At 47.8% G+C, this 24,806-nt stretch overlaps 1 protein-coding gene across 1 annotated transcript in view; it reads left to right on the top strand.

Annotated features, from left to right (window-relative positions):
• Nucleotides 1–24,806, top strand: part of LOC124027970 (protein bassoon-like) — a 170,991-nt gene that overhangs the window by 68,471 nt on the left and 77,714 nt on the right. Inside the window, 1 exon segment of the mRNA XM_046340159.1 lies at nt 4,904–6,007. Coding sequence (XP_046196115.1) covers nt 4,904–6,007 — 1,104 coding nt within the window.

A 24,806-nucleotide genomic window follows, 5' to 3' on the forward strand; every position in this document is an offset into this window, starting at 1 on the left:
TCACATTCCCAGTGGGTCAGATGTTTACATACACTCAATTAGTACTTGGTAGCATTGCCTTTTAAATTGTTTAACTTCAGTCAAACATTTTGGGTAGCCCTCCACAAGCTTCCCATAATAAGTTGGGTGATTTTTGGCCCATTCCTCCTGACAGAGCTGGTATAACTGAGTCAGGTTTGTAGGCCTCCTTGCTTGCACACATTTTTTTCAGTTCTGCCCACAAATGTTCTATAGGATTGAGGTCAGGGCTTTGTGATGGCCACTCCAATACCTTGACTTTGTTGTCCTTAAGTCATTTTGCCACAACTTTGGAAGTATGCTTGGGTCATTGTCCATTCGGAAGACCCATTTGTGACCAAGCTTTATCTTCCTGACTGATATCTTGAGATGTTGCTTCAATATATCCACATCATTTTCCTGCCTCATGATGCCATCTATATTGTGAAGTTCACCAGTCCCTCCTGCAGCAAAGCACCCTCACATCATGATGCTGCCACCCCCGTGCTTCACAGTTGGGATGGTGTTCTTCGGCTTGAGGGTCTCCTCCTTTTTCCTCCAAACATAACAATGGTCATTATGGCCAAACGGTTTTTGTTTCATCAGACCAGAGGAGATTTGCCACGTTCTGACCTTTATTTCCTTTGTTTTGTCATTATTTAGTATGGTCAGGGTGTGAGTTGGATGGGCAGTCTATGTTTGTTTTTCTATGTTTTGGGGTATTTCTATGTTTCGGCCTAGTATGGTTCTCAATCAGAGGCAGGTGTCATTAGTTGTCTCTGATTGAGAATCATACTTAGGTAGCCTGGATTTCACTGTGTGTTTGTGGGTGATTGTTCCTGTCTCTGTCTTTGCATCAGATAGGACTGTTTAGGTTTTCCATGTTTATTGTTTTGTAGTGTTCATGTGTACATTTACGTATTAAAAGAACCATGGACACTTACCACGCCGCATATTGGTCCTCTGATCCTTTTTGCCTCTCCTCTTCGGAAGAAGAGGAGGAAATCCCTGACAACATTTCTCCAAAAAGTACGATCTTTGTCCTCATGTGCAGTTGCAAATCTTAGTCTGGCTTTTTTATGGTGGTTTTGTAGCAGTGGATTCTTCCTTGCTGAGCTGCCTTTTAGGTTATGTCGATATAGGACTCGTTTTACTGTGGATATAGATACTTTTGTACCTGTTTCCTCCAGCATCTTCACAAGGTCCTTCCTTTGCTGTTGTTCTGGGATTGATTTACACTTTTCGTTCCAAAGTACGTTCATCTCTAGGAGACAGAATGCGTCTCCTTCCTGAGCGGTATGGCGGCTGCGTGATCCCATGGTGTTTATACTATTGTTTGTACAGATGAACGTGGTATCTTCAGGCATTTGGAAATTGCTCCCAAGGATGAACCAGACTTGTGGAGGTCTACAATTTTTTTCTGAGGTCTTGGCTGATTTCTTTTGATTTTCCCATGATGTCAAGCAAAGAGGCACTGAGTTTGAAGGTAGTTCTTGAAATACATCCACAGATACACCTCCATTTGATTCAAATGGTGTCAATTAGCTTATCAGAGGCTTCTAAAGCCATGACATGATTTTCTGGAATTTTCCAAGCTGTTTAAAGGCACAGTCAACTTAGTGCATGTAAACTGTAAATTGTGATACAATGAATTATAAGTGAAATAATCTGTCTGTAAACAATTGTTGGAAATATGACATGTGTCTTGCACAAAGTAGATGTCCTAACCGACTTGCCAAAACTATAGTCTCTTAACAAGAAATTTGTGCAGTGGTTGAACAACGAGTTTTAATAACTCCAACCTAAGTGTATGTAAACTTCCGACTTCAACTGTATGTAGTGAACTACTCTGGTAAAAAGTAGTAGTCTATGTAGGGAATAGGGTGCCATTTCAGACACGTCCAGTGTGTTTGTCTGCCTGCTTGATTATATATCTGGTCCAAGGATCCGTCAAAAGTTTGTCTCTGGACAAAAGTAGAGCACTATGTAGGAAATATTGTGCGATTTTAGATGTAGCCAGTGTATCTTACTATTTATAAGAGAGTGTGGCTGGCAGATTATGTCTAGCATTAGACGACATGGCAGCCAACAAAAGATAGATCCTGATTAGACCTGATTAAAAGCCCAGTGCAGTCAAAAATGTGTTTTCATGTGTTTTATATATATTTCCACAGTGTGAGGTTGGAATAATACCATGAAATAGTGAAAATTATGATTATGCCCTTTTATTGTAAGAGCTGTTTGAAAATACTGCCTGAAATTACCACCTGTTTTGGAGGGATGGAGTTTTGAACTGCCTTTTGACTTCACCAGACGGTAAATTATTTAATAGACAATAACAAAGAGTGTTACAAACATATCTGCCAATAACAGCTATTTTTCAGTTCCCCCTCCCCACTCAGACCACTCCTAGACAGTCCTAGCTGCATTCGTGCTTGCTAAATTTCTCTTTGTTAAAAACTTAAATGGTACAAAATAGCAATCACAGTAAGGTACTTACTTACTTACTTAACCCATAAATTATTTGTTATTGAGATAAAAATGGCTGCTTTGGACCTTTGACATTGGCATTTAGTCAGTGTGTGTTTAGTATGATATGTGGGATTGCTGTAGTCTATCCCAGTAATAGATTTTTATAGATCCAACTCTCTGCAGGCTCCTCACTGCTAAAAGATTCTGTTTCCATATGTACATGCACACAGGCATATGCTTTCTCTCTCTTTCCATAAAGCAGCGATGCCTGAAGCGCTGCTGTGTAATTTGTGTTTCAATCAATAGCAGGAAGTGACAGGTGGCAGGATCTAACACACACACACACACACACACACACACACACACACACACACACACACACACACACACACACACACACACACACACACACACACACACACACACACACACACACACACACACACACACACACACACACACACACACACACACACACACAGGGATGGGCAAACATTGTAAAAAGCTGTATCCCTTCTAGACAAAACTGACAATACTCAGCAGACTTTGCAATTGTCCATTTTTACATACACATTTATATTTAGTTCGTTTATCAGACACACACACAGTATCACATGATAATGCAACCAGACTTCTGACACCAATGCAGGGGGAAAGGGGGCAACAAAATGGTGAACCGCTAGAAGAATGGTCTAGAAAAGTATGTAGTTAAAAAAATATACAAATTACAGCTTGTGAAAGTATAATACCCAGTGTAATACCAATATCAGAAACAGGGAGAGATTGGTAAATAAGTGCTGGCTCTCTGTGAAAGATCAGATTTCATTGATTAGAGATCATCAGATTAACATGATTGTCTGAAGCTATGGTGGGTGAGTGAGTGAGTGAGTGAGTGAGTGAGTGAGTGAGTGAGTGAGTGAGTGAGTGAGTGAGTGAGATTGCTCTCTGGGCCCGATGATAAAGACTTGATTTGATCAAGTCCCTGGCTTGTTTTTTTTCTAGATATATTTTTCCTGCAGCCCACGGTTGTTCTGAGCACGCCCAGTGTCCCAGGGGTGTAACCCCACCTCCTACCCTTCCCTTCTGGTTGATTGAGAGTTCAAACTCTGGCCTCGTCACTCTCAGCTCAGAGAAACTACAGGGGACTAAAGACAGGGTCTGGAATACTGCTGTGACTGAATGACTGATATGGACACACACACACACACACGCACGCACGCACGCACGCACGCACACGCACACGCACCCACGCACACACACACTGATAGGCTGTCAGAGTGACGGACTGACACACAGACCATAAACAGACATTAAATGAAAGATGTAGCCTGAAAATGATGTCTTCTCAACTTGTGTTTTGATGATGAAATGAAACAAGAATGTCTGGGATGACTACGCCTTTCTTTCCCAACCCAGAGAGTGTTGGGGTTGTATCTGTAAACAGTATATTGTATCTGTAAACAGTATGGTTGGTGAGTGAAACTACCTAGGGCCACTTGGACCTGTGTCACTTAGTTCCAAAGGTCAGTCAGAGGTGAAGACCACACCCTCCATGTCCCTGTTCCCCTTCCATCCTCTCCTAATGTAATTCAAAAATATATATATATTTTACTTTTATTTAACTAGGCAAGTCAGTTAAGAACACATTCTTATTTTCAATGACGGGTTAACTGCCTGTTCAGCAGAACGACAGATTTGTACCTTGTCAGCTCGGGGGTTTGAACTTGCAACCTTCCGGTTACTAGTATATAGAGTGTAATAGGACGGAGAAAGAGAGGGCAGGGACAGAGATGGTTAAAAGGTATGAAGACATGAAAGGCAAAGAGAGAAAGGAGGACAGTAAGACCAAAACACAATAACGTGAGAGAGGATGATGACTGATCGAGAGGATGATGACTGAGGTAGACGAGGAGAGATATGGAAGGAAAGAAGGAGTTAGAGTTGTAAAGCCTGGATAATCAGGGGGATCCGTCTTGTTTTATTGGAGGAGCCCCTAGCTCAGTTTATCCCATGTGTCTGTGAACTGCAAATATCATCATTTATCACTCCTGTTTACCAACAAGATGCTCCTAGTGGGGCAAGCCAACACCAGGTGCCATATGTTTGAAACGTCTCAGAGTAGGAGTGCTCATTTAGGATCAGTTTTGCCTTTTAGATCGCAATTAATAACATTTTTACAAACAATGGGAACCTGACCCTAGATCAGCACTCATACTCTGAGATACTTGATACGTTATTTGGTCCCAGTTCTCTTGATCAATGTATATTTTACATATGATTTATAAGCAATTTGTTCCATTCATTGTCTATGAAGTATTTTTGTTAGTAAAACCAGTCAGTCACTGCTCAATTGATTTGAGTGAATTCAGTTGGTGGAGTATGTATAGTATATTGTTAATACTCTTGTTTTATTTCCTCTTTAATGCTGCCATAGGTCCAGGAGTGGCTGTGTCTGAACTGCCAGATGCAGAGAGCTTTGGGAATGGACATGGAGACACCTCGCTCCAAGAGCCAGCAGCAGATCCACTCTCCGTCCCACCAAGCCAAACTCGAGCCCATCTCTGAACCTCAAACTCAGCCCCCACCCCAGCCCCAGGCCCAACCTCAGCCCCAGGCCCAACCTCAGCCCCAGCCCCAGGCCCAACCTCAGCCCCAGGTCCAACCCCAGCCCCAGGTCCAACCTCAGCCCCAGTCCCAAGCCCCACCTCAGGCACAGCCTCTAACCCAGCACCAGGCTCCGACACAAGCCCAGCCCCCACCAGGCCCTAACAGACAGACTGGTCCAGGCCCAGGCCAGACCCTTCAACAGCAGAGAGGTCCAGTGGGTCCAGTTCCAGCCCAGGGTCAGGGTGGGGCTCGTCTCCCCCCAGGAGCCATCCCTCTCCCAGGCATGGCCAAAGCCCCGTCCCAGCCTGACCTCCGTGGCTCTCCCGCCCACCAGCCCCTGCCCCTCCGCCAGGACCACACCCGCAGCGCAGGGAGCTCCCCATCCCGCCAGCCCCCGCCCCCGGCCGCTGCTCCTGAGCAGACCTTTGGAAAGCTGTTTGGAGGCTTTGGTGGCTTCGGTGCGTCCCTCCTCAACCAGGCCAGCACCCTCATATCAGTGGATCCGGTACCCACCCCGCCCCAGCAGCAGCAACATCCCCCCAAACCTGCCCCTAAACCAGCTGGACCCCAAGAACCTGCAGCTGGGGCAGGGAAACCACCAGGACCCCATCCAGGCCAACAGGGCCCCCATGCACCCCAACGGGGACCCCATGCACTCCAACAGGGACCCCATGCACCCCAACAGGGACCCCATGCACCCCAACAGGGACCCCATGCACCCCAACAGGGCCCCCATGCACCCCAACAGGGACCCCATGCACCTCCCCAGCAGCAGCAGCAACAGCAGCAGGATAAAGGTGCCTGCTGTCCCCTGTGTAAGACGAGTCTGAATGTGGGCGTGACTGCCCAACCACCCAACTACAACACCTGTACCCAGTGCCACGCCCAGGTCTGCAACCTGTGTGGATTCAACCCTGCACCGCACCTGGAGGTAAGGCCGCTCTAATCTCTAATCTCTATAGATCAGAGTCTTCTGACAGTTGGTTGTGGCTTCTCTCTCTCTCTCTTTTTTTTGTGTGTGTGTGTATGTGTGTGTGTGTGTGTGTGTGTGTCTGTGTGTGTGTGTTTGCAAGAGTTCATCAATCAATCAATCAATCAAATGTATTTATAAAGCCCTTCTTACATCAGCTGATATCACAAAGTGCTGTACAGAAACCCAGCCTAAACCCCCAAAACAGCAAGCAATGCAGGTGTAGAAGCACGGTGGCTTGGAAAAACTCCCTAGAAAGGCCAGAACCTAGGAAGAAACCTAAAGAGGAACCAGGTTATGAGGGGTGGCCAGTCCTCCTCTGGCTCTGCCGGGTGGAGATTATAACAGAACATGGCCAAGATGTTCAAATGTTCATAGATGACCAGCAGGGTCAAATAATAATAGTCACAGTGGTTGTTGAGGGTGCAGCAGGTCAGCACCACAGGAGTAAATGTCAGTTGGCTTTTCATAGCCGATCATTCAGAGTATCTCTACCACTCCTGCTGTCTCTAGAGAGTTGAAAACAGCAGGTCTGGGACAGGTAGCACGTCCGGTGAACAGGTCAGGGTTCCATAGCCGCAGGCAGAACAGTTGAAACTGGAGCAGCAGCACGCCAGGTGGACTGGGGACAGCAAGGAGTCATCAGGCCATGTTGTCCTGAGGCATGGTCTTAGGGCTCATGTCCTCCGAGAGAAAGAAAGAACGAAATAGATAGTGAGAGAGAGAGAGAATTAGAGTGAGCATACTTAAATTCACACATGACACTGGATAAAACAGGAGACAGGAGACAGGGCCAAATAGGCAGGATATAACCCCACCCACAGCCCCCACATCACAAGAGGGATATCTTCAACCACCAACTTACCATCCTGAGACAAGGCCGAGTATAGCCCACATGCGTGTGTGTGTATGAGAAATCGAGAGAGACAAAGAGAAAGCGAGTTTTGTGGCTTTGTGTGAAGTATGTGGGTGGATTCCATCAGGGTCTGAATAATGTGATAAAAGTGGGCCAAGTACTCTGTGATGAAAGTGGGAAAAGTACGCCCTGTGATAAAAGTGGGCCACGTGCCCTGTGATAAAAGTGGGCCAAGTGCCCTGTGATAAAAGTGGGCCAAGTGCCCTGTGATAAAAGTGGGCCAAGTGCCCTGTGATAAAAGTGGGCCAAGAACCCCCTGTGATAAAAGTGGGCCAAGTGCCCCCTGTGATAAAAGTGGGCCAAGTCACGCCTGTGATAAAAGTGGGCCAAGTGCCCCCTGTGATAAAAGTGGGCCAAGTGCCCCCTGTGATAAAAGTGGGCCAAGTGCCCCCTGTTATAAAAGTGGGCCAAGTGCCCCCTGTTATAAAAGTGGGCCAAGTGCCCCCTGTTATACAAGTGGGCCAAGTTCGCCCTGTGATAAAAGTGGGCCAAGTGCCCCCTGTGATAACAGTGGGCCAAGTGCCCTCTGTGATAAAAGTGGGCCAAGTGCCCCCTGTGATAAAAGTGGGCCAAGTGCCCTGTGATTGAAGTGGGTCAACTGCCCTGTGATAAAATAGATGATAGAATGGTTTATGGATGGGTTCCTCAAAAAATGCCTTGTCCATAGTACATTAGAATATCTTCCTCTGGCTACCCTGGCCTTTCTTGGTCTTTCTCAGACCTGCGTTTTACTAAAGCTTTGGATCTGAAAAGGAAACATAAAATACATCAGGTTTGTTGGACATTCAGGCTCGTTCTCAATTCACCTTTCCTTGTTTCTTTTCCTTGCTTCCTCTCTCCTATCCTCCTTTTCAAAACACATTTGAGAAGTAGGATGCAAGGAATCAAGGAACGATTAATTGAGTTTAAGCCTCAGTCTCTGTCTGCTCTGGTCCAGGGGTTGGCAGCCAGCACACCACTCTGCATGCTCCTGCCGGGGCGGCAGGGTAGCCGAGTGTTGGACTAGCAACCGGAAGGTTGCAAGCTCAAACCCCCGAGCTGACAAGGTACAAATCTGTCGTTCTGCCCCTGAACAGGCAGTTAACCCACAGTTCCTAGGCCGTCATTGAAAATAAGAATTTGTTCTTAACTGACTTGCCTAGTTAAATAAAGGTACAACAAAAATATATGCTGCTTCCTGTCTGTCTGTCTTTCTGTTTGTCTTCAGTAATCAGGTGGGATTGAGTGGCTCCAGAATGTCCTGTGACTGATCTCACCAGTTAGGGTCACTCCAGAAGTGAACCCCTATGACTGATCTCACCAGTTGGTGTCACTCCAGAATGTCCTGTGACTGATCTCACCAGTTAGTGTCGCTCCAGAAGTGAACCCCTATGACTGATCTCACCAGTTTGTCTCGCTCCAGAAGTGAAGCCCTATGACTGAACTCACCAGTTAGTGTCGCTCCAGAAGTGAAGCCCTATGACTGATCTCACCAGTTAGTGTCGCTCCAGAAGTGAAGCCCTATGACTGATCTCACCAGTTAGTGTCGCTCCAGAAGTGAAGCCCTATGACTGATCTCACCAGTTAGTGTCGCTCCAGAAGTGAAGCCCTATGACTGATCTCACCAGTTAGCTCCAGAAGTGAAGCCCTATGACTGAACTCACCTGTCCAGAAGTGAAGCCCTATGACTGATCTCACCAGTTATTGAAGCCCTATGACTGATCTCACCAGTTATCCCAGAAGTGAAATGACTGATCTCACCAGTTAGTATCACAGCAGTCCCTCCTGTGTTGAATAGAGAGATTTAGTGCATCCCAAATGGCACCATATTCATTATGTAGTTCACTACTTTTGACCAGGGCCCATGGGGAATAGTATCCCATTAGGGATACAGACATGGCCAATACAACCTAAATTGGGGTTGATCCTTCCTGATTAAAAGATGACTCATTCATTAATATCAATGTGTCATAATGAAATATGTTCTGATGTTCTCCTATGGGGATCCACAGGTCAGTGTGAGTGACTCACCCCTTTATTCTCTCCAATGGTACTTAACACTGCTGGTTAGAACAGACTCTTGTTAGGTTTTCAGGCCAATCACCAAGCTTAATTATACAAATCAGGCCCAATTGAATGATGGCAGTAACAACAGGGTTGGTGGCTGGTGTTGGGCTTTTAATTGGCCTGCCTTGTCTTCCTCTGCATCTGGCTGTCACCAGCAGTGGCACAGGCCATTCATAGATGGATAGATTGCTATGGAAACACAGCGCTATCGTTTGTCAGGCGTTGCTTTCATGCTTGGGTGGATACAGACGCAGCGGAATGAGCCAAGCTACCAAATAGTTTTATGAGATGTCCAAAGAGAGCAGGAAGTTTTAGAGTGATGTGATGAGATGTCTCGCTTGTGTGGTGTGTGTATGGTGTCCATATTAGGACAGCCCCAGTCTCAGCAGGACTTGTTTCAATCTCAGAAGGAGCTGCACTGTAGTTGTTTAACTCTATGGACGGACAGCAGTGTGAAGCCTGCATCCACATACTAGGTTTCTTGTTCTGGCTCAATAGTGAAACACTACATTACAATGCCTGTATTGAAGTACCCCCCCCTCCTCCCTCTTGTGGGTGTGGTTGTGAGCTGCTCTAATTGGCCTACTGCATAGGGAAAGGAGGAGAGAACCAGAAGTGGAGAGGGGGGAAGGAGGTCCATGCTACCGTGGGGTTATTTATGACCGGAAGTGTGAGCCTAGGTGTAGCTATCACCCTTTCTCTCCTGGCAGGGTGTTTCTGAGTGTAATTCAGTAGCAAACCCCTGGACAGCTCCCACTAGCCAATCCACATTCAGCACCACCCACCCAATAGCTCCGCTAGCCAATCCACATTCAGCACCACCCACCGAACAGCTCCGCTAGCCTATCCACATTCAGCACCACCCACCGAACAGCTCCGCTAGCCTATCCACATTCAGCACCACCCACCCAATAGCTCCGCTAGCCAATCCACATTCGCCACCACCCACCCAATAGCTCCGCTAGCCAATCCACATTCAGCACCACCCACCGAACAGCTCCGCTAGCCTATCCACATTCAGCACCACCCACCCAATAGGTCCGCTAGCCAATCCACATTCAGCACCACCCACCGAACAGCTCCGCTAGCCAATCCACGTTCAGCACTTAAGTTGAGATGGGCACGTAAACCCATAGTTTCATGTAAATAATACATGATGTCAATGGAAGGTTTGTGTGTGGATCTAGGATAGGGGCCAGTGATTATAGCCCTGGACAGGCACATAAGGTGCATTCCAAATGGCACCCTATTTACTTTATAGTGCAGTATTTTTGCTAACCCTATGTGTGGGCCTGTGTTTTAGCTAGGAGCTACTGCCTGTATTGGCTGTACAAGTAACAGAGGGGAAATGAATTATGTGACCATGGTTTTTGATGAAAAACCAGGAAATCTTTAGGGTAGAAAATGTGGTATTATTTATGGAATCACAATGCCTCTTAGCCCATGAGAACCATAATGCATAATACATTGCCTTTGAATAGACAGACTGTGCCATACCGTATATCAAATGAAGGCTCAGCTTCCATTTTCATCTGTACAGTTTGCTGTGAAGAGAGGGAGAGAAAGCAATGTGAGTGAGAACATGAAAGTGAGATGGAGAGAAAGGGGGGGAGAGAGAAAGCAATGTGAGAGAGAACATGAAAGTGAGATGGAGAGAAAGGGGGGAGAGAGAAAGCAATGTGAGAGAGAACATGAAAGTGAGATGGAGAGAAAGGGGGAGAGAAAGCAATGTGAGAGAGAACATGAAAGTGAGATGGAGAGAAAGGGGGGAGAGAAAGCAATGTGAGAGAGAACATGAAAGTGAGATGGAGAGAAAGGGGGAGAGAGAAAGCAATGTGAGAGAGAACATGAAAGTGAGATGGAGAGAAAGGGGGGGGGGGAGAGAGAAAGCAATGTGAGAGAGAACATGAAAGTGAGATGGAGAGAAAGGGGGAGAGAGAAAGCAATGTGAGAGAGAACATGAAAGTGAGATGGAGAGAAAGGGGGGAGAGAAAGCAATGTGAGAGAGAACATGAAAGTGAGATGGAGAGAAAGGGGGGAGAGAGAAAGCAATGTGAGAGAGAACATGAAAGTGAGATGGAGAGAAAGGGGGGAGAGAGAAAGCAATGTGAGAGAGAACATGAAAGTGAGATGGAGAGAAAGGGGGGAGAGAAAGCAATGTGAGAGAGAACATGAAAGTGAGATGGAGAGAAAGGGGGGAGAGAGAAAGAAATGTGAGAGAGAACATGAAAGTGAGATGGAGAGAAAGGGGGGAGAGAGAAAGCGACAGAGAGAAACAGCATAAAAGTGATTGGGTGATTCACATCCATCAGAGCTGTGGGATTCCTGCATGAATACGATGTCCGTTTGTGTGAGTGTGTGTGTGTGTGTGTGTGTGTGTGTTACTTCCCCCATGTTGCTTTTCAGAGTAGATTAGAGATACATATCTCATTGTCCTTCTGGTTGTAAATAGGATAGTTTTTCTACTGATGTGTGAGCACACAGTCTAATTTACATCTGGGTCTGCTAGGAGTTGGTGGTGTGTAATGTGTGTATGACCGTGTGTGTGGGGGGGTGTATGTGTGTATGACCGTGTGTGTGGGAGGGGGGGGGGTGTATGTGTGTATGACCGTGTGTGTGGGAGGGGGGGGTTGTGTATGTTTGTATGACCGTGTGTGTGGGAGGGGGGGGGTATGTGTGTATGACCGTGTGTGTGGGAGGGGGGGGTGTGTATGTGTGTATGACCGTGTGTGTGGAAGGGGGTGGGGTGTGTGTATGTGTGTGGGAGGGGGGCGTGTGTATGTGTGTATGACCGTGTGTGTGGGAGGGGGGGGTGTGTATGTGTGTATGACCGTGTGTGTGTGTGTGGGGGGGTGTATGTGTGTATGACCGTGTGTGGGGGGGGGGTTGTGTGTCTGCTTTAAATTGCTTGCGGTTTATAAAGTAAATGCCATGGCACAAGTTGAACATACCTCTAAAATATATACCATCTGATAGAAACAATGTGTTTGTGTACGCGCATGCAGGTGTGTGTGTGCGCGCATCGGAGTGTGAAGCTGTCTCCTCCTGTGTCTTAGGTTACATCTCAAATGTTACCCTATTCCTTATATAGTGCACCACTTTTGACATGGGTCCGTCCGAAAATGGCACCCAATTCCCTGTATAGTGCACCACTTTTGGGCCCTGTTCAAAAGTAGTGCACTATATTGGGAATAGGATGTCATTTGAAACGCAGCCCTGGAAAAGCCACAGAGAGAAATGTGCCTTGAGTGGGTCGTTAGTGAGGGGACTAGATCCTTCATAGAACAGTACACAAAGTGCAGAGAGAGGAATAGAAAATCTAACTAATCAATAATTTAGGCACGGGGAACATTATTAATATAGTGTATGAAATGTGGAACAGGGAGAGTGCTGTGTTTGATCCCTGGTGTCACACAAGGCCTGTGTGTGTGTGTGTGTGTGTGTGTGTGTGTGTGTGTGTGTGTGTGTGTGTGTGTGTGTGTGTGTGTGTGTGTGTGTGTGTGTGTGTGTGTGTGTGTGTGTGTGTGTGTGTGTGTGTGTGTGTGTGTGTGTGTGTGTGTGTGTGTGTGAGATGCAGTTTCACTAGCGTCAAGGAATTTATTTTGGTCTCTTTCAACATCTCCCCTGGTGTGTTGGGTGCACAGTGATCATGGGGAATATGATGTATTTCAACCAATGACAAGAGTGCTTGGGGTTTTGTATCTGTAGCTATGACGACTTAGTCTAATTATGTGTGATGACACTCCCTGCAGGTCACTATCTCTATTTCTGTCCATGTCGGACAATTAGATAGACCATTTGCAAGGTAACCTATGGGGCTGGGCTAACACTACTATTTAAGAACTGCTTCTATCCATTCTGCTTGGAGATAAAAACCAGTTTTTATATCAGTGGTGGCTGGTGGGCAGATATGTTGGAGGAGGGGCTCGTGGCAATGGCTGGAATGAAATAAAAATAATGGTATCAAACACATCGAAACCATGATTGATGTGTTTGATACCTTTCCATCCTTTCCATTTCATCCACTGCGATGAGCCCGTCCTCCTACATATCAGACCACCAGTCTAATGTAAAAGTAAAATGTAGACAGAGTAAATCAAGGTGAAACGTACAGCATCAGAGGGGTCCGTTTTTTAATCTTTTCTCAAATACTGTTGGTCCATCAACGCTTGAATAGAGCGTAGTTCACACCCCGGATTTTGATGCCAACACAGTTGCTACAGTCCCATTAATTTATATTGCAACCTCGTTTGAATGCCGTGGTTACGCAAAATTGTGTATGAACACCGTTAGGTAGCTGCAGACTAAATGAAGAGCACAGAACACCTTGACTTAATCAGCTCCTTTGTCAGCCATATTCCAATATCCGCACCTGTCTGGAACACTACTGATTTAAACAATGTTATAAACATGCATTGTAAAGTGGTATGCAGCCTGGAAGGCTGACTGAACCAGGGATTCCTGCCCCTTTGCCTGCCGGATTGATTTGCCTCTTGTAGTCCAGGGATTATGGCTGTGTAAAAGGGTCTGGGAATGCCAGGAACCGACGACAATATCCTACTGCTCACACGCACGCACGCACGCACGCACGCACGCACGCACGCACGCACGCACGCACGCACGCACGCACGCACACACACACACACACACACACACACACACACACACACACACACACACACACACACACACACACACACACACACACACACACACACACACACACACACATTCACTCAATTGCCATTTTTGTTTCCCATAGACACAGGAGGCACATGCATCACTCTCTCTCTCTTCCCATTTTGCTGCCTCTCTTTATTTTTCTTCCTCTATCGCTCCCTCTCTCTCTCTCTCCAAAACACACAGGAGTGCCCAGCTGTGATAGAGCAAATTTGAATGGTCTAGTAGGTGTAGACGAGAGCGAGAGAGAGAGACTTTTGACTTTTTGTCTTTCTTTAATGAAACATTCTCATTTCATTAGAATCTCACTACCCCCCCCCCTTAAAACAAGACACCAGAAAACCTCCTGTACTGCAGTACTGCATATATGTACCATACTCACCTTGCCCTCTACACCATGATACAAAACAACACCACACATCAAAATAACCAAAACCTCACCACTTCTATGACTCCCGGTTCAACCCTTGCCAACCAGCTGTTAGTGGCCAGGACTCCATGTAGAATCCTCCACTGGAGGTCCCCTGACCTCTTTGGTACTGGGAGTTAGTAGAGCCCCCTCCATCTAAAACTCACCATACTCTCCGCCCAACATACCCCCTGGCACTGATGTGCCTTCACTCCTGTTAGGCTCCTAATGTTCCTCACCTTAATGCAGAGGTTGTAGAGGGCTTTACCTCCCACCCCCTCAAACTCCCCCAGGCTCAGAGTGTTAAAATCTAACAAATCCTCCAGACCCCCTTGCCAGTCCCCAATCTCTGCCTTCACCTGCAGTGGCGGAAACATTGGTGTCCCCTCCCCCTTTGGCTGCTCAAACACCCCCCTTATCGGCTCAGACAGTGCCTCCTGGACCTCCTCCAGGAATATCTTCAGCAGCCTAAGAGACGTTATTCCTGTTTGTCGTGCCAAGACTTCCGAGGTTTTCCACCCTGCAGTCGCAGGTCACCCAGCCTTAGTAAACCCGCTGCCATCAGTCGCCTCAGCAGGGTGGCCTATTGAACCAATCTCAAAGGGATGGCTGGATTGTGGAAGATAGGCTCCTCCCACACCTACAGCCCAGGCTCCCCCAGGAACAGGGCTGGAGTGAAAACCTATAGGAGGATACTCTCAGCGCCTTCTCCTGTGGGCCTTAGCAGCTGCCAAGCCCTCAGCACTGCATAGTAAAAATCAGAGAGGCCTGCTGTACTCAGCCTCTCCAGCTTCATGAGGAACAGCTGCCGGTCCATCCCTAATCCTCCATCTTGCCTCAGCAGCGTGCATGCTGGTTCCCTCCAGCCGACATCAGTATGGTACAGCAGTCTCTGCACCGCCTTTGGTCGGAAATCAGCCATGCTATTCTCCAGTTCCACCAGGCCCTGTCCTCCTTCGTGAACGGAGATGTACAACACTGCCGCCCTCAGCCAGTGATGGCCCGTCCAAAAAAAGTCCACCAGCTTTTGTTGCAGGTCTGTGAGCAGACCGGCGAAGGGGTTGAGGACAGCCAGTTTATGCCACAGGGAAGATGCCACCAGCTTGTTGATTATCAGCACCCTCCCTCTATATGAGACTTGGGACAGGAGCCACCTCCACCTGGCCAGTCTTGACACCACTACCTGTGACAGCCACTCCCAGTTCTTCCTGACCCACCTCTCCGAGCCCTGGTACACCCCCAAATTGTTAAGCCCTTCACAACCCCACTGCAAACCCGCTGGAAGCAGAGGGGGGGGCACCCCCCCATGCCCCACATTCTAGAGCTTTGTTCTTGCCCCAGTTTAACTTAGCTGAAGAAGCTCCCTTGTCTTCAGACTAGTCTCTTGTGCCTGGATATCTTGCCCATCACAGAAACCTCATCTGCAAACGCTGACACTGCTATGCCTGTCAACACACCCATGCCCGTGCAGTATACTCCCTGTAGTCTCCTGCGTAGCAGGCCCAAAAAAGGCTCAATGCCTGGTGTATATAACTGCCCCGACAGGGGGCATCCTTATCTAATGCCCCATCTCACCAGACTGGCCTACTGAGCCCCCCTCCCACCTTGACCATACATGACGCCCCAACATACAACATCTTCACACAAGTCAAAAACCTTTTTCCAAACCCAAACACAGGCATCACATTAAACAGATACTCATGGTCCACTCTATCAAAAGCCTTCTCTTGATCTAGAGAGACCAGTCCCAAGTTCACATTAGAACCTCTCGACAAGTCCAACATGTCCCTGATTAAGAACAAGTTGGCTGAGATTGAGGGTCCCATCAGCAACTCTCCTACCCCAACACATTCACAGAACACGTACAAAAAGTCCAGTCCAATTAATCCCCAGAATTTAAAAAATAAAACTCCACTGGGAGTCCATCGAACCCCGGTGCGTGGCCGGGGGACATCTGTGTTACGGCCTCTGCTAGTTCATGGGACAACAGAGGAAAGTCAATTTCATCCTTCTTTGCCGGAGAGAGCTTAGGGAGTTCTGCAAACAAGACCGAATCACACAGTTCTGCCCTATATAACTCAGTATAAAACTCAACAGTCCTCTCCCGCATCTACCCACCACAGAGTTCACTCGCCCATCAGACAGCTGGGAGGGTCCATCTCCTTCAGCATGGAGAACCTAGCTCTTACAAGTCCTTCCTTTGCTTTAACCTGGAAAAACTGGCCAGGTTCCTACATAATTCAGCTAAATTACCCTGGAGGGCTACATTGCCTTGCCACACCATCTCTACCTCCATCTCACTAATACTATGCTCGAGTTCCTCCAATACTCTCCAAGCCTCTGAGGATGAGAGGGCTGTATACTGTTGACAGAAAAGCCATATTTTGGACTTTCCCCCATCCCACCATTGACTCAGGAACTCAGACTCTCTTTGCTGCCCCCACCTTTCCCAAAAATCTGTAAACCTGAGGAAAAGGTGGCATCTTGTAAGAGCTTTACATTAAACTTCCAATAGGATTCCTGCCGAGGCCCTGGTGAAATAGACAGCCGAGCCATGTGGTGATCCGAAAAACCCAACGAGGAGAATGGTAGCGCCCAACAGCCTATTGCTCTGATTCCTGGACATGTAAAACCGATCTAGCCGGGCTGCACTCACACTAACCCCAAATACCTTGACCCATGTATAATGTCTTACGTCAGGATATCTAGTTCTCCAAAAATCCACTAGTTCGAACTGATTAATGATGTCCCTTCACTCCAACTGACCGTGAATGAGGCTCTGCCCCATTTCTGTCTTTCGTAAAATCCATTGTATAGTTCCAGTCCCCGCTGACCACCAGCCTCTCCTCGGGTGCTACCTGTGAGAGTTCCTGTCTAAGACACCCATATAGAACCCCCCCTCTCTCTCCCTGTGTTAGGTGCATACACATTTATAAAGTCAAAACCCATGTTGTTAATTTCTGCTTTTCTACTAAAAGCAGCCTACCCTTACACACCTCCTTTGAGGAGCACATTTTTACCAACAGACCTTGTAAAAAAACACCTCCACCCCTGCACTAAAATTTGTCCCATGGCTCAACACATTTGCCCCTTTCCACCAATCGACTTCATTCACCACATCACTATGCATCTCCTGCAGAAACACCTGTATTTTTTTTGTTTTACATATTCACCCAACACACTCCTACCCGAAGAGTCTCCATTAGAAGTGGGGGAAAAGCCACCATAGACAATAGCCATTGTGTAACAGCCGTTGTTGGTGGAAGAAGAGGACCAAAGTGTTGCATGGTATGTGTCCATATCTTTTAATAAAGACAAACCACCCAACTCAAGCCCTGACCATGATACAGTGCATTTCCATCATTCCCGTGAGGCACACACGCGTACAACACATATGCACACACCGTCATCAACACACACATGCGTGCGCGCACACACATGCACAACGACACACACACACAAAGAACACACTCTCACACACACACACACACACACACACACACACACACACACACACACACACACACACACACACACACACACACACACACACACACACACACACACACACACACACACACACACACACACACACACACACACACACACACACACACACACACACACACAAAGAACACAAACACAGGAGGCTGTGCTGTCGTCATAGCAGGTCCCACAGAGAGCTCACCTTCCTGGTTCTGCTGTGCCAATTGAAAGAGCATGAAGTCATACTATCTCCCCTCTGGGACCATAGGCCTTGCTGGCATGCATAACTCTCTTGTTGTGATAAGACCCAGCCGGCATCCAGAATGGCACCCCATTCCCTATATAGTACACTACTTTTGTCCAGAGCCCATGGTGCCATTTGGGACAAACACCGATAACATTATTGGAAACATATTTCATCAGTGCTGTTATTAGCTTACATCTTAATTATACACCATTAATAACATTACATGGTAGAAGTCTGTGCGGGACAGATTTCTTCATACCGCACCCGCCTGCACCTGCAGCTGCAGCTTTTCATACCGCATCCGCCCACACCCGCTTGGCTTTCTGTCCAACTCTCTGGTCCCGAACCCAACCTCAAGGGTTATTTTAGGCGTTTGTGACGCAGCTCACTTGCCAGCCATGTTCCCAGCAATTTTGAGCCCTATAGGCAACATCAAAATCCACAAAAATAACTTAAGAAGTAGGGTTTGGAAAACCATGGCCGAGCATATTCTCTTTAATTGCGACCACACCCGCACCTGATCTCCATCTTTGGCTGCTGAACTTGAAGTAGCAAGAATGATGAGAGTGGACACTTGGGTGTTTCTCTTGAGCAACGCTTTGCATATAGGATATAGCCTACCTTTTAGGAGAACAATTTGCAGGTAAGACAAATAAAAGGGTAATCAATATTTATTGAAAATGAAAAGGCGCAACATTCACTCGCCTATGTGCGCGTTGTGCCTATCCTTTTCAATTATGATAAAACATTTTGATTGCAACCCGACTCACGTTGGTTGAGCGCCCTCCACTTCTTTTCATTATAACTATTTATTTACAGACACTGTAGTAAACTATAGTGTAATCATATTTCATTTGATTTCCTTGGAAACGTAACTGTCACGTGCTTCTCTGCCCATGCATAGGCTGCCTACTTTATTTAATTGAGACCACACATACACTAGGCACATTTGATCTGCATGCCCAACGAGGAGAGGAGAGGTCGGCTACTGAACTTGCAGCAGCGAATTCTGAGAGTGTGAATAATGTCACAAAGATCTGCTGTGAATACAGTAGGTCTAACACAATCAAATCTGAAAGACGACTGTTTCCAAATACTCTGCGATGCTACAAAAAATATTTTCATCACAAATTTGTCTGTCTGACCTCCCGCGTCCACCAGCAGCATGAAAAATACTGACCGCAACGCACACGTCCCATGGACATCCCGTGGAAATGCGGTCTTCTATTTCAAGTCCTTGGTCTAGTACACTGTGTCCCTGGCCTGGGTTGTGTTCATTAGTGCACAACGTAGCAAAATGTTTTGCAACTAAAATTACAGTTTCTTATTGGACATTCCAGGTAGTCCCTCCCCGTTTCGGCCCGTCTTCTTCCGTTTGGCCTGTCTGGGAATATAATCTCCAGTCCTCTCCTCGTTCCATGTTTCACTGAAATGGGGGGAAGAGAGAGGGATGGGGGTAGAGAGAGAGAGATGAATTGGAGGAGAAAGGGCAATGAGGAGGATGATGTAGAGCAGGGCTCTCCAACCCTGTTCCGGGAGAGCTACCCTCCTGTAGGTTTTCACTACAGCTCTGTTCCTGGAGAGCTACCCTCCTATAGGTTTTCACTCCAGCCCTGTTCCTGGAGAGCTACCCTCCTGTAGGTTTCACTCAAAATATGCTCCTGAAGAGCTACCCTCCTGTAAGTTTTTTCTGTAGAGTTTTCTCTCACCCTACCTGGAGAGCTACCCTCCTGTAGGTTTTCACTCCAAACCTGTTCCTGGAGAGCTACCCTCCTGTAGGTTTTCTCTCCAACCCTGTTCCTGGAGAGCCACCCTCCTGTAGGTTTTCTCTCCAACCCTGTTCCTGGAGAGCTACCCTCCTGTAGGTTTTCACTACAGCCCTGTTCCTGTAGAGCTACCCTCCTGTAGGTTTTCACTCAAAATCTGTTCCTGAAGAGCTACCCTCCTGTAAGTTTTTTCTCCAACCCTGTTTCTGGAGAGCTACCCTCCTGTAGGTTCTCTCCAACCCTGTTCCTGGAGAGCTACCCTCCTGCAGGTTTTCACTACAACCCTGATCCTGGAGAGCTACCATCCTGTAGGTTTTCTCTCCAATCCTGTTCCCGGAGAGCTACCCTCCTGTAGGTTTTCATTACAACCCTGATCCTGGAGCACTACCGTCCAGTTGTAACTGACCTGATTAATCTTATAAACCAGCTAATCATTAGAATCAGGTGTTCTAGGTAAGGGTTGTAGTGAAAACCTACAGGATGATAGCTCTCCAGTAACAGGGTTAGAAAGCCCTGATGAAGAGTGACCTAATAGGCCAGGATGTTGATGGCGTAATCTGTGTTAAGGGAATATTGCTATCCCCTTGAGCATGGTGCTTAACCTCAACAAACTATTGTAAAGATCCACCCACAAAAATACATGTCATCTGAGAATACTGACTAGAGTAAGCCTTGTAAAATGATTAAGCAGGGCTACAATGCTGAAACAATGAATTTGTCTGATGAGTGAGTCAGATTGTGGCGGCACTGTGTGTTTGTGTAGTATTCTGTACATACAGTACATAATAATTAAGGTGGTTCCAACAGCACGGTGATACATTTTATTATGTTTGGTCCATTTCAACCAGTCACCTTAAATCCATTTAGTTTTTTATTTACGTAATCCTGCCCGCCTCTGTTCCAAAGGTGATTTGAAGTGGAGGTGACAACAGGAAGTGGAGGTGTCAAACAGCTTTGACAGCTTCCTGTGTGGATTAATATGGCACCCAGCACAGATGTTTTCTTGTTTTGGAGTAGCATAAACACCATCCCCCCACTCTGCTCTGAGGCCTTAGTGTTGACAGACAGACGGACGGACGGACGGACGGACGGGACGGACGGACGGACGGACGGACGGACGGACGGACGGACGGACGGACGGACGGAGGGGACGGAGGGAGGGAGGGAGGGAGGGACAACAGCATGTGAAATTTATTGTCAATCAGTGTTGCTTCCTAAGTGAACAGTTTGATTTCACAGAAGTGTGATTGACTTGGAGTTACATTGTGTTGTTTAAGTGTCCCCTTAATCTTTTTGAGCAGTGTATATAATCGATAATATATCAACCGCAAATGTCTTTCACAGTAGGAAAGGGAAAAACAAGGTCAGCTTCAGAAAGGGCCTGCTCCACGGTTACCATCGGGGAATCAGTGGGGCAGAGATGGGATGGAGACCTTGGGGGGTTTTCTAGGCTCCAATGTCTTTTTGGCAGGGTGTAGTGGAGAAAGTGGCTCAAGGTGGAAATGTCTTTCAGAAGACATTCTGAAGACATTGGAGTCAATTTCTTCTGTCTGGACAACATTGGATTAAGGTTGCTAGGTCATCTGATGCGGAGCAGGAGCAGATTGTTGGAGGAGCTGGGAGAAAGAGCAGGGATCCGATCATCTCGTCTACTCAGGAAGGTCTAGGCGGTTCTGCGATTCCTTGCCATTACTTCACTGACACTTCCAATTCTGATCGATGGACGGAGGGTCTGGATTATGTGTTCCCTGCACTGAATGTTAGTGCTGCGGCGGGGGCATTCGAGCAGGACATGGGGATGCTGCTTTCCTACCCGGAGCTGGAGGAGTTCAAGGCCATGAGAAAGAAGGACAGGGGTCTGTGGATGTGGTGGGAATGCTGGAGGGGATGTTGGCAGCGAGACTGAGGGTTGAGTTTGCTTATTACACATTTGTTAACTACATTGGGCTGTTTATGAGTATATGGGTTATTCAGAGGCTTTTGTGTTTAGTTACTGTGGAGGAAGGTTTGGTCTTGTGTTTTTAATTGATGTTTAACCATAGTTTTGTATGTTTGAGTGTTTTTCTCAGTGTGTACATAGCCTATCTTCTCTTGAGAGCCAGGTCTGCCTTCGACAGCCTCTCTCCCCTCTCTATCTATCTATCTATCTATCTGAAGAAGGTTTGGGAGCCTATTGTAAGGGTTTTCTTCTGGTGAAAGAGAGGCGGACCAAAAAGCGTGGTGATTATTCATGTTTTTAATAAAGACTATACATGAACTGTCACGTTCTTTCAAAATCGAACCCAGAAGCAGACCAGGACAAGGAGAGTAGGAAGAAAGTGAGTATTTATTTACAAGTGAATGTGAATGGGTAGATATATCCAGGTGGCGTAGCGGGCAGCGGTGGTGAGTTGATGGGAGTAAATAGGTGGATCCAATGGGGTAGCGGAATCCTCCGACGACCAGGCAGGAATGGGATAAATGATCCGGGTGAGTAACTGAAGACAGAACAAACGGAGGTAAGTTTAAGGCAAGCAATAACTGGATATAACAAAAAAACAACAAAACAAATTCTATCCAACTTGAGGCTGATACTATGGCACAACATACTGTTCATGGCTAACGAATTCGGCAGAGGGAATGGATGTCAGGTCAGAGCTGTTTTGATTCGGCAGGGAATGGGAGGAGGTGATGATCAGGACAGGTGTGCAGATTACTGATGGGATACAGGTGCGGGTGAACATCGATCTCCCAACAAGCTAATTTGCCCGGCAACCAGACAGGGTGTGTTCCAGGACACCGGAAAACACTCCAGGACAGAAACACAGGCAAACACAGACTCAGGAAGCGGGATTCGTGACATGAACAGACTATATAAAACAAGAAAAGTGAAAACCTAAACAGTCCTATCTGGTGCAAACACAGAGAAAGGAACAATCACCCACAAAACCCAACACAAAACAGGCTACCTAAATATGATTCCCAATCAGAGACAATGGCTAACACCTGCCTCTGATTGAGAACCATATCAGGCCAAACATAGAAATAGACAAACCAGACACACAACATAGAATGCCCACGCAGCTCACGCCCTGACCATCACTAAAACAAGGAAAACACATACGAACGATGGACAGAACGTGACAGAACCCCCCCCCCCCCATGGTGCGGACTACGAACGCACAACCTAAACCTATAGGGGAGGGTCTGGGTGGGCATCTGTCCGCGGTGGCGGCTCTGGTGCTGGACATGGACCCCACTCCCACTCCCACTCATAATTGTCTTAGTCCACCTCCTTATTGCACCGCTGTTGCTGCCTTTGTTGCTTCTCCTGTGGCTCCTGCCTGTTGATACGCTGCTTGGTCCGTTTGTGGTGGGTGTTTCTGTAAGGGTTTTCTTCTGGTGAAAGAGAGGCGGACCAAAATGCAGCGTGTCAACAGGCAGGAGCAGCCCAAAGAGGAGATGCGTAAGAAGGATTTCTGGACATGGGAGGAAATCCTCGACGGGAGAGGACCCTGGGCTAAACCAGGGGAGTGTAGCCGCCCAAAGGTGCAGCAGGAGAAGAGGAAACAGGAGCAGCCCAAAGAGGAGTACAGTATGGACTATACTTCTTGGGAGGAGATAGACAGGTGGGCGGTCGACCCAGGGAGAGTGCCGGAGCCTGCCTGGGATTCGATGGAGCAGTGCGCGGAAGGTTACAGGAGAATGAGGATTGGACATGGGACGATATATTGGATGGCAAGGGTTGCTACACATGGGAGGAGATCCTGGCGGGAAGGGATCGCCTTCCATGGGAACAGGTGGAGGCAGCGAGGAGAGCAGAGGCAGCCGGAGAGAGGAGCCGGCGATATGAGGGAACACGGTTGGCAAGGAAGCCCGAGAGTCAGCTCCAAAAATTTATTGGGGGGGGGGGGGGGCTCGCAGGGAGTAGGGCTACGGCAGGTAGGAGACCTGCGCAAACTCCCTGTGCTTACCGGGGGAGAGAGACCAGGCAGGCACCGTGTTATGCAGTGGTGCGCACGGTGTCCCCAGTGCGGGTGCATAGCCCGGTGCGGTATATTCCAGCTGCTCTACCAGCTGCTCGTATCGGCCGGGCTAGAGTGGGCATCGAGCCAGGTAAGGTTGGGCAGGCTTGGTGCTCAAGAGCTCCAGTGCGCCTGCACGGTCCGGTCTATCCAGTACCATCTCCACACCCCAGCCCTCTGGTAGCAGCTCCCCGTACCAGGCTTCCTGTGCGTGTCCTCGGTCTAGTACCACCAGTACCAGCACCACGCATCAGGCCTACAGTGCGCCTCGCCTCTCCAGCGCTGTCGGAGCCTTTCTCCTCTCCTGCGCTGTTGGAGTCTCCTGCCTGTTCAGCGCAGCCAGAGCTGCCAGCCTGCATGGAGCAGCCAGAGCTGCCAGCCTACATGGAGCAGCCAGAGCTGCCAGTCTGCATGAAGCAGCCAGAGCTGTCAGTCTGCATGAAGCAGCCAGAGCTGTCAGTCTGCATGAAGCAGCCAGAGCTGTCAGTCTGCAAGGAGCTGCCAGTCTGCACGGAGCTGCCAGTCTGCACGGAGCTGCCAGTCTGCACGGAGCTGCCAGTCTGCAAGGAGCTGTCAGTCTGCAAGGAGCTGTCAGTCTGCATGGAGCAGCCAGAGCTGTCTGTCTGCAAGGAGCTGCCAGTCTGCAAGGAGCTGCCAGTCTGCAAGGAGCTGTTAGTCTGTAAGGAGCTGTCAGTCTGCAAGGAGCTCTGCAAGGAGCTGCCAGTCTGCACGGAGTCGCCAGAGCTGTCAGCCTACATGGGGCAGCCAGAGCCGCCAGTCAGCGTGGAGCAGCCAGAGCCGCCAGTCAGCATGGAGCAGCCAGATCTTTCAGTCTGCCAGGATCTGCCAGTCAGCCAGACACTTCAGGAAAGGAGATGAAGAAGAGTGAGAGAGAGAGAGAGAGAGAGAGAGAGAGAGAGAGATGGGATGTAAAACCCCTTAATCCTTGCTGTGAGTCCAGAGCACTCTATAGCATCACTCAACCAGAAGTACTGGTCTACTGGCCTACTGTATCACCGACAACTACCATGATTAGGAGCACTACAGCTCCATTTGCAGTGCATCTCTCCCACACTGGGACAGAGGGAGACCACAGAGCTCAGTCCTGGGACAGGAGTATAAGTCAATCATTCCTTATTATTGTGAGGCTTTTTTGTCTTCACAGGGCTAGAGGATTTGTCCCAATGGCACCCTATTCCCTTTATA

The sequence above is a fragment of the Oncorhynchus gorbuscha genome, linkage group LG03 (genome assembly GCF_021184085.1).
Source record: "Oncorhynchus gorbuscha isolate QuinsamMale2020 ecotype Even-year linkage group LG03, OgorEven_v1.0, whole genome shotgun sequence".
In the NCBI taxonomy this organism is placed as follows: Eukaryota; Metazoa; Chordata; class Actinopteri; order Salmoniformes; family Salmonidae; genus Oncorhynchus; species Oncorhynchus gorbuscha.